The sequence below is a fragment of the Dipodomys merriami genome, unplaced genomic scaffold (genome assembly GCF_024711535.1).
Source record: "Dipodomys merriami isolate MVZ:Mamm:240054 unplaced genomic scaffold, mDipMer1.0.p SCAF_1000, whole genome shotgun sequence".
Taxonomy (NCBI): Eukaryota; Metazoa; Chordata; class Mammalia; order Rodentia; family Heteromyidae; genus Dipodomys; species Dipodomys merriami.
This window is the reverse complement of record NW_027202273.1, coordinates 270,047-282,618: the sequence shown is the minus strand read 5'-3', so window position 1 is coordinate 282,618 and position 12,572 is coordinate 270,047. Positions and strand designations below refer to the sequence as shown.

At 46.0% G+C, this 12,572-nt stretch overlaps 1 protein-coding gene and 1 long non-coding RNA gene across 13 annotated transcripts in view; one reads left to right on the top strand and one right to left on the bottom strand.

Moving 5' to 3' along the window:
• Positions 1 to 2,206: 2,206 nt before the first annotated feature.
• The window catches only part of LOC138806947 (biliverdin reductase A-like), a 37,448-nt gene continuing 27,082 nt past the window's right edge, over positions 2,207 to 12,572 (bottom strand). For 10 of the 12 annotated variants that reach the window (XM_069992461.1, XM_069992436.1, XM_069992468.1 and 7 more), the window contains 3 exons: positions 8,133 to 11,461; positions 7,030 to 7,198; positions 2,207 to 2,463 (listed from right to left, as the gene is read on the bottom strand). In XM_069992461.1, coding sequence (XP_069848562.1) covers positions 11,203 to 11,461 — 259 coding nt within the window. In that variant the 3' untranslated portion in view covers positions 2,207 to 2,463; positions 7,030 to 7,198; positions 8,133 to 11,202. The remainder of the gene's footprint in view (positions 2,464 to 7,029; positions 7,199 to 8,132; positions 11,462 to 12,572) is intronic. The other 2 variants (XM_069992445.1, XM_069992454.1) reach the window with 2 other exon arrangements.
• Positions 3,125 to 4,190, top strand: LOC138807016 (uncharacterized). Its single transcript, XR_011366022.1, has 2 exons — positions 3,125 to 3,526; positions 3,980 to 4,190. It is a non-coding gene; the product is annotated as an uncharacterized lncRNA (long non-coding RNA).

The window sequence follows — 12,572 nt, the reverse complement described above, 5'->3', positions numbered from 1 at the left end:
AATGCCCAACAGATGGAGCCAATGGGAAAATGTGTTTATAATGGCTATTAATGTATTGTAGGATAATCCAGGTAAAAATCTCAGTACTCCTTATTCATTATGTCTCTTGTAAAAAGTATAGAAGTAACTTGTGGGCAAGGACAGGAGGAGGAAACTGGAGGAAAGTGAAGGGAATAGTGACATTGTCCAAAAAAGGAAAATGTAGTCATGATCTGACTTATGAAATGGTCACACCTCTGTACAACAAACACCTTAATAATAACAATAATATTGTATGTTTTTCAAGTGTAAAAAATAGCAAAGGAAAAACAAAAACACTCCCCATCCCCATCTCCAGCTATAGTTCCTCACAATCAATACATTTAATCATCCTGGTTTGAATTCATTTAATGATGAAATGCCATGGTTTTGTGTATATGTTCTCATTTTATTTACTTCATCTATGAGCCCCATCTTTCTCAAGTCTGTGTTCTTGATCACATCATCAGATGTTTATTGCTGGATTTTCGGTTACCTGACTTTTCTGATCCCAGCATTTCTGTGATCTAACTTTTCTGTCATTATTCTCACCCTGTAGGTTTTTTAAAAAAATAACCCCCAGGCACAAGGAACATCCGTTCCACCAGACATGACAGGATGGACATATTTGGTCCTTCTAGGCTCTCTTAGACTGTCAGAGACCCATCTGTCTGCCTCAATACATATGATTCTTTAATGATGTTGTAAATGTCCCAATGGCCCTGGGCCAAAAAAAAGGCTCCCCATCCTTGCAAGAGTGCAAATTCTTCTTCCACTTTCTCCATTCTTTCTCTCCACAAACTTTAATGGGGTCTTATTCCGATGATTATCATTTAAAATTTCCAATCATCGAATTATTTTTTCTAATTACCTCTGTGGGGTGCTATATGTATCTCCTTGGTACCACATCCCTGAGTAACTAAGGGCTGGGTGGTCTAGTTACCTTTCACCTCTGGCTGTTCAGAGGTCCCTGATGGGGGTCTTGCAGCTCAACTCCTCCCTCTGCCACTTCTGCTTCCTTCCGGCCTTCTCAAACATAGCTCTCAAGGGCACTCCAAGGTCAACCTCCCATCTGTCAGCCTCTGTCTCAGAATCTGTTTCCTAGGAAAGCTGACCTGAGACATCAGCTCTTGTTTTATCAATGTAACCTCTTCTATTGCTGTGAGGTTAATGGTAGCACTTTCAAATTCATCCTTGACTGGCCCTGCTAACTATTTCATGATGACTTCTCTTCATTTTCTGAATCTCTTCAACCTAAGGCAGCATCCACTGAGTTCACTGCCCGTCCAATTTCAGTGCCAGTTATGGATTCATTCCCTTGTCCTTGTTTATTGGTGACCCTCAAAGAAATCTCTTAGTCCTCGGTTTTGTCAAGTCAGAGGGAGGTAGTGTGACCTAGGTCACTTGCATCCACTTGGGGTTGCTTTCCAAAGGTCTGCTATCCTGTAGTTATTTCTTCTAAGCCTAGAATTTGGGGCATGAGTGAGGAAAGTCAAGAGTAAGGAAAAATCACTAGGTTGGTTTTTTTATTTTTGCCTGAAGGCAGAATGCATAAATAGCATTTTATATCCTTGAGCACACACACACACACACACACACACACACACACACACACACACACACACAGAAGGAAAGCCTACTTTTAGAAAAATACACTATGGATTTGAATATAAGAAAGAGGTAGGTGGGGGGGGGCTGGGAAGGTGGCTCAGTGGTAGAGCGCTTGCCTTGCATGCATGAGGCCCTGGGTTCGATTCCTCAGCACCACATAAGCAAAAAACTGGAAGTGGAGCTGTGGCTCAAGTAGTAGAGTGTTAGCCTTGAGCTGAAGAGCTGAGGGACAGCGCCCACGCCCAGAGTTCAGGCCCCACAAATGGACCACAAAAAAAAATTAAAAAAAAAAAGAGTTAGGTTACATGAATAGCATAGTTACATTATCTTAAATACTCATAATTGAGATAAGAATCTCTTCCATTGGCATATTCATTTATGGAAATTAGGAAAGTTTTGTAATATTTAGGAATGATAATTCTGTAGTTTATTCCAAAGAGACTAAGTATAAAGGAAAAGGATTTCAGCATACAGGCAGGCAGCATGTTGTGACTTTGTGGCTTTTTAATAAACAATAATGAACCACTGTAGACACTAACATTCCTTGTCCAAAATTTTACATCTGAAGACACAAAAATGAAGTAAAGAAAGGGTTTCTTTTATTGAAGTTCAGTTCCACAGCAACCCAAGGAAAGATGTTTCATTATACCCATTTTATAAATGAAACAGAACCCAACGATGGCGTTATCAAGTGACAGAATGGAAGTGAAGTCAGATTTCTCAGCTCCAAGCCAGTGACCCTCATGTTGCAATAGCGTCATACAGAAATCCACCCAGTCTCCAGGAGACTGCAGAGGTCTTCCAGCCAAAGACTGTCACATGACTAAACTGGACCTGGGGAAAGAATCTTTGCTGTCATAGGAGTGAAGCAGAATTGGCAAGTGATATAAGTGATTGCAGACGTACAGATTGCTGAACGTGAACTACTTTGATATTACTAGGTACATACTTAGTGTCATTTAGGAGCGGGGACTGTGCTTCAACAAGATCTGTCCTCTGCTGGATTTTAGTACATTCTATAGGAATGAACAAGGGAATTGCATGTATTTATTTACCGAAACTTCCTTTGAATAAGGCTGACCACCTTATTTGTGTGTGTAGGGGCTGGGCACTGTCCCTCAGGTTTTGTGCTCAAGACTAGCATTCTACCACTTGAGTCACAGCTCCACTTTCAGAGGGTTTTTTGGGTTTTTTTGGGGGGGGGTTGTTTTTGTTTTTGTTGGTCATGGGGCTTGAACTCTGGGCCTTGATGCTGTCCCTGCACTCTTCAGCGCAAGGCAAGTGCTCTAGGGCTTGAGCCACAGCGCCACTTCCTCAGAGGGATTTTTGGGTGGACTATTGGAGATAAGAGTCTCACTGACTGTGCTGCCCAGGCTGGCTTCCAACCACAATCCTCAGATCTTGGGCTCTTGAGTACCTAGGATTATAGGTATGATCCATGGGTGCCCAGCCACCTTACTTTTTGAGTAAAATAAACCACCACTGTGGTGACAGTTTTGTAAGAATCAGTGGGATGGGATGGGGTGTTCTGAAGGCTTGGTTATGAGTCTGTGCTGCTATTGAGAGCTTCTGAGAGGTGTGGCCTCATGGAAGGAAGTTAGGTAATTGGGGGCAAGCCCTGAGGGACCCCAAGCCGTCTATGTGTGTGCCTCTCTCTATCTCTGTCTCTCTGTCTGCCCTCTGTCTGTTTCTCTGTCTCTGTTTCTGTCTCTCTCTGTTTCTGTCTCTCTCTCAATCCTCTCTTGTTCTCAGCTGCCAAAAGGTAAACAGCTCTGTTCCTCTACTCCACACACAATTCTACAATCCCTGAAACAGTAAAAGCCAAGCACCATGGACAGAAGCCTCTGCACCCATGAGCCAAAATAAACCTGTTCTCACTTTAACTCACTCATCTCAGGTACGTTGTCACAGCCACATAAAGCTGACAGAAATGTTAGGTATAGATGTATGTAAAGGCGAAAGATCTCTGATTATACTGCTCCTTGGCCTCTGCTTTCAGTGACATATATGAAAGCTATCTCAGAGTTAATAAATGACTTTAAATCTGAATTAACTACTCCACAGAATTTTATATCATCAATTAGTTAAAATGTTCTTCTTTATTATCAGTAATGATCCAATGAACATCTTTGCATATACAGCTTAAACATTTTTCTATTATTTTGTTTCATATTCCCTATTTTTTCAAAAAATATCCTAAATTGGTTTGGGCTTTAGCTCAGTGATAGAGAACTTGTATAGCATGAGAGGCCCCAGGTTCAATATCCAGTACCAAAACATTAAAATGTTATTTTAAAAAACCTTCAGTGCTGGGTACCGGTGGCTCACACTTGTAATCCTTGCTACTCAGGAGGCTGAGATTTGAGGATCATGGTTCAAAGCCAGCCTGGGCAGAACAGTCTGTGAGAATCCTATCTCCAATTAACTACCAGAAAACTGGAAGGGGTGCTGTGGCTCAAATGGTACAGTGATAGCCTGGAGCAGAAGAGCTCAGGGAGAGCACCCAGGTGCAGAGCTCAAGCCCCACACCAACAAAAACAAGAACAACAAAAGAAAGAAAACCTTTGGGGCAGGGAAGGTGGCTTAGTGGTAGAGTGTTTGCCTAGCCTGCAGGAAGCCATGAGTTCGATTCCTCCATACCACATAAACAGAAAAGGCTGGAAATGGCACTGTGACTCAAGTGGTAGGGTGCTAGCTTGAGCAAAAAAGTTCAGAGAGCCAGGCGCTGGTGGCTCATGCCTGTAATCCTAGCTACTCAGGAGGCTGAGATCTGAGGATCGCGGTTCAAAGCCAGCAAGCGCAGGAGAGACCGTGAGACTCCTATCTCCAATAAACCACTAGAAAACCGGAAGTGGCACTGTAGCTTAAGTGGTAGAGCGCTCGCCTTGAGCTGAAGAGCTGAGGGACAGCGCCCAGGCCCAGAGTTCAAGCCCCACGACCGACAAAAAAAAAAAAAAAAAAAAAAGTTCAGAGACAGTGCCCAAGCCCTGAGTTCAAGCCCCCTGGCAAAAACAGCAACAACAACAAGAAGAAAGCCCTCTGGAATGATATTGTTGAATCAAAAAGTGGATGTGTTGGATATGTTGGTACATATCACAAAATTGTCTTCTTGAAATACTGTAGCAATTTCTAAATTCCCATTGCACATTTTAGGCCAATATTTCCTGTCAGTTATTTTATTAATTTCTAAAACTTTAAAAGACACCCCCTATCTACAAATGTTTCCAAGCACTGGCTAACACTCATTCCTTTCCAGTCCTAGGCCAGCCTGTCCCTTACGGCTTTAACTCTTTGGTTTTTCAGCATGATTCCATACTTTGGCTACATTGGTCTCCCACACAGGTATAATCATTCTCAGTGCACCCATATAATGAAAGGTTAAACAGCTCTGAACAGAAGTCTGTCTGGATATCACTTGCCAAATAAAAAAATATATACTCAAGAACATCAAAGCTCTGTATATGAATTGTGTTCGTTTTACTTCTTTCCTTTGTAACTGAAATAATGGGCACATATTTTCCTTGAAAATTGAAAACGTTGTTTATAACACTTTGGCCATGAGCCTTTCTGGACATATCATCTTTCCTTTCAGTCTTCTCACTTCCTATTTAAGTGTCTGTCATTCCAGTGGCACTTGGCAAATAAGCCAATGCAACCATCTCCCCCATGAAAACCACAAATTCATCCAGAGCTTGAGGTACTTCTTTTGGGGGGGGTCCAGTCGTGGGGCCTGAACTCTGGGCCTGGTAGCTGTCCCTCAGCTCTTCAGCTCAAGGCTAGTGCTCTACCACTTGAGCCACACCGCCACCTCCGGCTTTTTTCTTTTTGCTTAATGTGGTGCTGAGGAATCGAACCCAGGGCCTCAGGCATGCAAGGCAAGCACTCTTCCACTGATCCATCTTCCCAGCCCCAGCTTGAGGTACTTCTTGTGCAATGCTATGTGATTCATAAAAACCCAAAAGCATTTACAAAAAAAAAAAAAAAAAAAAAAAGATTGTATGCGTGGATGGTGGCTTGCCTGTCTGCCTACCTTAAACATTCTGCATGACTGAGTTGTCTCCCTTTGCTCTCAGAATAGAACAGCTACAGGTACACATTTGAATGGCATTTGTCTTGAGGAGGCAACTGTTCTGGGCAGGCCTCATCTCCCAACTTCCTTTCTCTGTTGAGTGCACATTGATTGATCTCTTAAGCAAAAGATGGATTTCAGCTTTTCTTATTAGAATTTGCCTTCAAGGCTGATGCAATGGATTGCTCAAAGGTTGGGAAAATGTTTAAGGAACCCACTGGTACTTTTTTAGCTTTGTGTTGTTTTAAGCTATTCCTAAAAGCTATTCTGGTATGCAAATTTTCATAAATCCAGTATGCAGGAATAGATGAGTTTCACTTAGATACTTCCTTTTTTAATATTTTGAGTGTAGCATCAGAGAATGTAATTAGAACATTTAGTCTTAAATATTCCAGATTTAGTGAAGGTTGTTGAATATAGTTTTTCAGTACCCCTCCCACTTGCATAAAAAAACTCACATGTAAGTGATTTGTTCTCGGCTATCAGCAAGATTATCTAAATTACTGCTAAAGGTTATTTAACACAGATATTATTGCTACCAAATCATTAGCAAAATGAGAATGACCATATATGTCTTTAGGCATTGTTAAAATTCTCATTTTTATACTGTCTCTTGTCCTTAGTTCTCATTTCACAAAGAATAGGAAAGTGGACTCTGGAGTTAGAATTTATTATCCTAATCCTGCCTCTGGCATTGGACTAGCCATGTGCCTGGTGCAATCTCTCTCCCCCTCTCCCCCTCTCCCTCTCCCTGTCCCTCTCCTTCTCCCTCTCCCTCTGGGTTGAACTTCAGAGTCACTAGCTATTTTCACTATGGGGTCTTGCTTCCTACCCATACTCACTTTTAGGGTAGAAGTATGATCTACCATCATGACTGGGATCATAAGCATGCATCACTGCATCCCACTTCCCTCCATGGAGATGGGGTTCTCAGGGATTTGCTTTGCCCAGGCTGGCCATGTAGCTACTTCCAGCTCTGTCATGGTAGCCCTGCTTCTATGCGGAGTGTTGGATCCAGTGGTTCAGGTGACTCTTGTACACTGGTTTTCTCATCAAGCCTTGCAGCTGGTCAAACAGCTGCAAGCAATGATCTCCTACAGCACTGCCCTGCCCTCAGTCATTCCTAAGGCCATGAGACCCCTGCCTGCCTGAGAAGCCCCAGTTCCTGGACTCCACCCCAGGAAGCCTAGCAAGGACAGGTTTCATGCCAAGCCATCCAGGCTCCTGGACTGTCCTGATGAGGGCACCATGGTAGGCTGGGAGCTGCCTTCAGGTGGAGAAAGCTTGGAATCCCCCACCTGTTCTGTCCTTTGCCAGCCCATGCTACTCACCCTCCAGCTCTGGCTGCTTGGGATGCATGTGTGGGCCCGCTGCTCCTCCACAGAGCCAGGCACATTGCAGTTTAGATATGTTACCATGTGTTACAGGCAGATATGTCCAGTGCTTCAGTGAAATCCTCTGGGTACTCTCTCATCCATGAGCCCAATATGAAAGAAAGCTCTAGATGTAGTGGGAGAAGCAGCAGAGTTAGAGGTTGGGCCTCTCCTCCTCTCAGGACCCCCTCAAGCACAGGTGTGGGAGCTGGGCTCCTGGGCCTGCTCCAGTCCATAGCCCATGGCAGGCCTGGTCACCTGGCTGCACTAAAGACCTTGTCTACACAAGGGATGCTACTCCACCTACATCACAGGTAAAACCCCCCCACCCACACGGAGCTCCTGGTGTCCCTGGGCATGCTCCTCAAACTGTCAGCCCTGGGGTGCCTTGTCCCCAGAACCTAGAATGTCCTCACTCATGCAGCCTCTAGTGGCCTCAATGTCCTAGAGCCATGTGTGACTGGTCTTTGCCTGACTCTCAACCAAAACAGCACACCCTGGCCCTTGTGCACTCACGGAATCCTAGAGGATTGTCCATGATGGCACAGTGTAGGCCTCGCTGCTCTGTGTGATCCTGAGGTTTCCCAGGGCAGGCACGTGGGACTGGCTGGTCACAGTGCCAGAGGCTTCTCCCATACTCTCAAGTACAGAACAAGCCAAACTAACTCCCTGCGTGGACACATTTCTACCTGGACTTGAGCATTCCTTTAGTAGTGGCTGCTATTTCCCTTTGCCCAGGCCTCTCCAAAGCCAGCTCTCCACTGCACCCACCATGAAGACACATGCCTTCCCTCCTCCCCCAGGCACACTCACTGCTGCAGGTGCTCCTGCATGCCTGCCTTCTCCTCATAATCAAGGAAACGGCTGTATCTAGGGGTCACCATGAGACTGTCAAATGCACTGTGTCTACATGTGAAGTCTACAGTCCCAGTGGTCTCTCTGGCCACAGGATGGAACTCAGGATAACAACGATTTCCCTGTTCTTTTCACTGAGTGGTTCTAAGTGTCTAGAAATATATCCCCACACAAGGTGATGAGCCCAGTACCTTCCTCCCACATACCTGAATTAGCACAGGGTCTGTCAGGGTTTCCCTTGCGCTTCCTAGTGAGGTTCATGTAGGTCAGGACATCCATATGGGACATCAACCACCACTGTCAATTTGGAAAATGCTTTTCTTGAGGTCTTATTCATAGGAGGCCTCGATGTAGAGAAGGGGGCCTTCATGAGAGAAGGGGCTTCTCCCAGTCCGCCCACAGCCCTGCGCTCCCCGGGGTGTAAGGTCATAATGTGGTCAGGCCTGTTCAGGGCCCATCGCACCGCTCCAGCCTCAGGCAGTGAGGATGTTAGTCCTAGCATGCCAGTAGCCAGGATCCAAGCAGATCCGCACTGGTGCAGCACATGCCAAGGCCTAGCCAGTGGGCCTGTCCCAAGGATCAGAGGTGGCGCTTACCTATTGAACAGCAGGTTCAATACGGATGGGCAGTCATGAAAGTGTGGTATGTCCCCAGAAATACTGGGATAAACAAGGCATCTCCGAAGAGCAGGGCAGGCACTAAGTGGTCTACTAGCTTCTCCACTTTGCCTCCCTGCAGGTATCCTGCCTTGCAGGGATCAGAATCAGTTGGAGCTAAAACCCACCCAAACTGGGGTAAAGAAATGAGACACAGTTCAAACATGGAAACAGCAGCACACTGGGAAAAGGATTGGGGCCATACCATGAAAATAGCCTGGGCTGGGCTCGCATGCATGCGCACACACACACACACACACACACACACACACACACACACACACACACACACACACACACACACACACACACACACACACTCATGAATGTACCCACATATGGGATCTGAGGCTGCCAGAAGGTAGTAGGTGAGGGGACTCACCCTCCCTCCTCCTTGATTCACCTGTGGGATGCATGGTTGAGTTCTGCTCAGGTGACCTGGACAGGGGATTACCCAGTGCCTTCGAACTATAATCAAACTCTCTCTGTGGAGTTGTTCTGCGGAATAGCAGGCAACAGCAGGAAAACATCCTGCTGCCCCTCAGCTTTCCATACAACTGAGCTGGCTCAGCTGCACAGCAATGTGGGTGCTGGTAACCTGGCCCTTTTGACATCATCTCTGGAGATGACAGCACCAATGGAGGTCCCCTTTTCTGAGCCTCAGCCTCAGACCAGACCTCTGCAAATGGCCCCTGAGTGCTGGCTGGGCCCCGTGGCAGGTCAGGAGAAAATCTAGACACACTCCAACCTCTGTCCTCTATCCAGTTAATGTTGTGGTTATGAGGACACACTGGGCTCACATCCGATCCCTCCTTCCAGTTTAATTGTCTCCCCATGTACAAGTGCCTGTGCTTGCCTGCCTCCTCCAGTCACCCACTCACTCCTAGGGCTTCCACCCAGCACCTGCTTGAGGATGTCATACACTGAAAGGACTCTGTGCCCATCCAAGGCTTGGGAACCCTACAGCTGGTGTCCATCATTTTCACTGCACTCTTGTAGACATTCAGCCCCTGCACATTGTGTCTAGACAGAATAAACTGCCAACCAGTTGTCCTTGTCTAGGCCACTTATTCCTGCAGTGGGAGCTTCTGGGAGGAGGATACCAAGTTCAAGGCTAGTCTGACCTAGGCAAGAGATTCTGTCTCAAATCCATGCAAGCCAACAATGAACAAAAGAAACAAAAAGGAAATGCAAGATCTGAGCTTCACATGGGGTGAGAATTTCACAAGTGTAGACACAGACGAGGTTTGTTCAACACACCAATTGAGAGAGGTATACGCATGACCTCACATACATTCATCCACACAGACACAGTAGCACGCATCAATGTGCATCCACATGGGTCCTCACATGCATGCATTAGAATGAGATGCTGAATTCAGCTCTGCCTGCCACAATGTTTGTGTGCTAATGAGAGGATGGGTGAAAGGTGGGAAGCTGAAAAGAATGGGCTGTTTGTTCAGTGTCCTGTATCCTCAGCTCTCCACTCTTCTGGAGAGTGGGAACATGTGGCAGTTTGGGGTCCAAGAGGATTTGAGGCCATTCTCTGGGATCATTCAGTGGGCTGATGGAATGAGGGGCGAGGGCATGGAGAGCCAGTGATTTCTGCACCACGTTCACTGAGGCAGAAGTGGAAAGTACACACGGCGATCATACTAATGAAGGGGAATGAGCGCAACTAAGATCCTAGGGCTGAGATCATTCTGGTGCCATGGAGCAGGGGGAGAGTAGGTGGAGAGTGCTGGAGCCTGGACTTGGATTTGGTGATGTGGAGAAATGTGGAGATGGGAGGCCTTCACTTTTCAAGTAACAGGGAAGTGGACGAGTGTTTCCACCGTGGGCAATTTGGGCAGGGGAGGGAGACCCTTGGCATCCTTCTGCCTCTAGATTCTGGGTTCTCCCTTCCCTGTATGCTATCTTTTCCCATATGCACCATCTCCCTTGCTCAAGATGTCACAGTCATTGCCCAAAGCTCTGATGATGGCGAATTATACTCACTGGCATTGTTCACGCATGTAGGGCCACGGAGGTGTATGCATTCAACCCAACTTGGAGCCATGGGGGGGCTTTTTTATGGGAAATGGAGTCCAGGGCTTCCTGCTCCAAAGCCACCCAACAGAAGCACTGAGGCAACATGGTGTCCACTGCCATCACTAGGACCATGCTACTGGTCCTGCCAACCATGGTGCTGATCCTGCACTCTATCTTGATGACACAATGCCTGCCTCCTCCTGCCGGTCCTGACGAAGTGACCACTGTGTGAGGGCTGCAGGTAGAATCCAGGCCTTTGACAAATGATTTGATGTACCTTTTCTTATCATGTTATAACATTATAGACTTAATCCTTTTTAATTTCCCAAAGGTAATATAACAACCATTCACCTCCCAGGGTGGTGTGGAATAAAAAATGGAAGGAGGAGTATGGCACAATCAATTCAGCTCCACCATAGTAAGTACTTTCCTTGTCTCCACCCCAGGGTTCATCCCCAAATCTCATTCCTACAGCTTGTAATGGCACACATATCCTCTTTCTCCAACATGTTTAATGGTAAGAATGGAGGCAAACAGCTGAGAACATCCCACTGTGATCCGGTGCTGGTGGTGCCCACCGCTTCCTCTCCTACTTCTCAGCACGGCAGCACCTCTGGACGGCGTCTGCCAGAGCCAGGCAGTGTAGGACACGCTTCCTTTCTGCAGCCAGTTCCTTCTCAGAGACCTGGCCCAAGAGCTTCTGCACAAACAGATCTTGATCTTTTAGGAAAATGTTCTTGTTAACACCTACATTTGGTATATTTTCCAGAGATCCAGATTTGAAATGGAAGCTTAAATATCTGTTTCTTTGGAAGCCAGGCCCTTTCTCCTCAATCCAAGATAGCGGACTGCAAAAAGACAAGAGAATCCTCATTTTAAACAGCACATGGTAGGGAGCAGGTGGGGAAGCTTGCCCATCTTCTGTAGACATGGCCTCACTGTGCACCCAACTTTCTTGCAGCTGTGGCTCAACACATTGGCTCATTGGCTCCAGATGTCCACCACTCCACAAGCCATTGGGGACTGTGTTTCCATCTTTACTGCCATCTGCTCTTGATTTATTTGGCCCAGGATAGCAGAATCTACTCAATAACTTTTGTGGAAGCAAGTTTCTCATTCATGCCTTTTCATTTGTGATGGTTCTGGGGCTTGAACTCAGGTCCCTGACCCTATGTGCTAAAGGTTAGGCTAGTGTTCTACCATTTGAGCTGCAACTGTGAATGTCTTTTTTGGTATTCATTTAGATATAATAGTCTCATGGACTGCCTGCCGGTGCTTCTTTTTTAATATAGTGTCCTCAGAGCTCAGCCTCCTGAATACCAAGAATTACAGAAGCAAGCCACCAGTACCTGGCTAGTCAGGACTTTTTATCTGGAGTTTTTCTGATCCTTCCAGAGGGTTTAGACTTGGAAAACAGGCAATCCAAATACCAACTGCACTTCTGTCAAGCTTCTAGTTCAGTGTAAACATTTCATGAGGAAAATTCTTAGTATTCTTCTCATCACATTCTCAAGACTCAACCCAGTCATGCCAGAAAACACAAACTATTGGGTCAAAAGGAGACTCCTGTTTCCATTCAGATACCCACTGGAGTCCACATCAGAGCTCCTGAAAATCAAAGTAAGATGAACATCACTTCTTCAAAGTGTGACTCCCTTTTTCTGGGTTATTTCCCTCCAGATAGCAGGGAAGAGCTGTGATATGTGCCTGTATAAAAGTGAGAATGTTTTCCTAGGTAAATTCTGACCTAAAGGAAGGGCCTGGTCCATTCATGTTCTGAGTGTGTACAGCAACTGATGCCACCCAGTCCAATGGAGCCAGGCCTGGGCTCACTGAAGGGGCTCCTCTTTGACATCACTCATGAATATTTACAGATGCAAATATTCACTCAACAGAGCACTGACATTTCTTTCTCCTCTTTGCAGGAAGCTGTCCAGCCACTTCCACACCTGTCTGTAT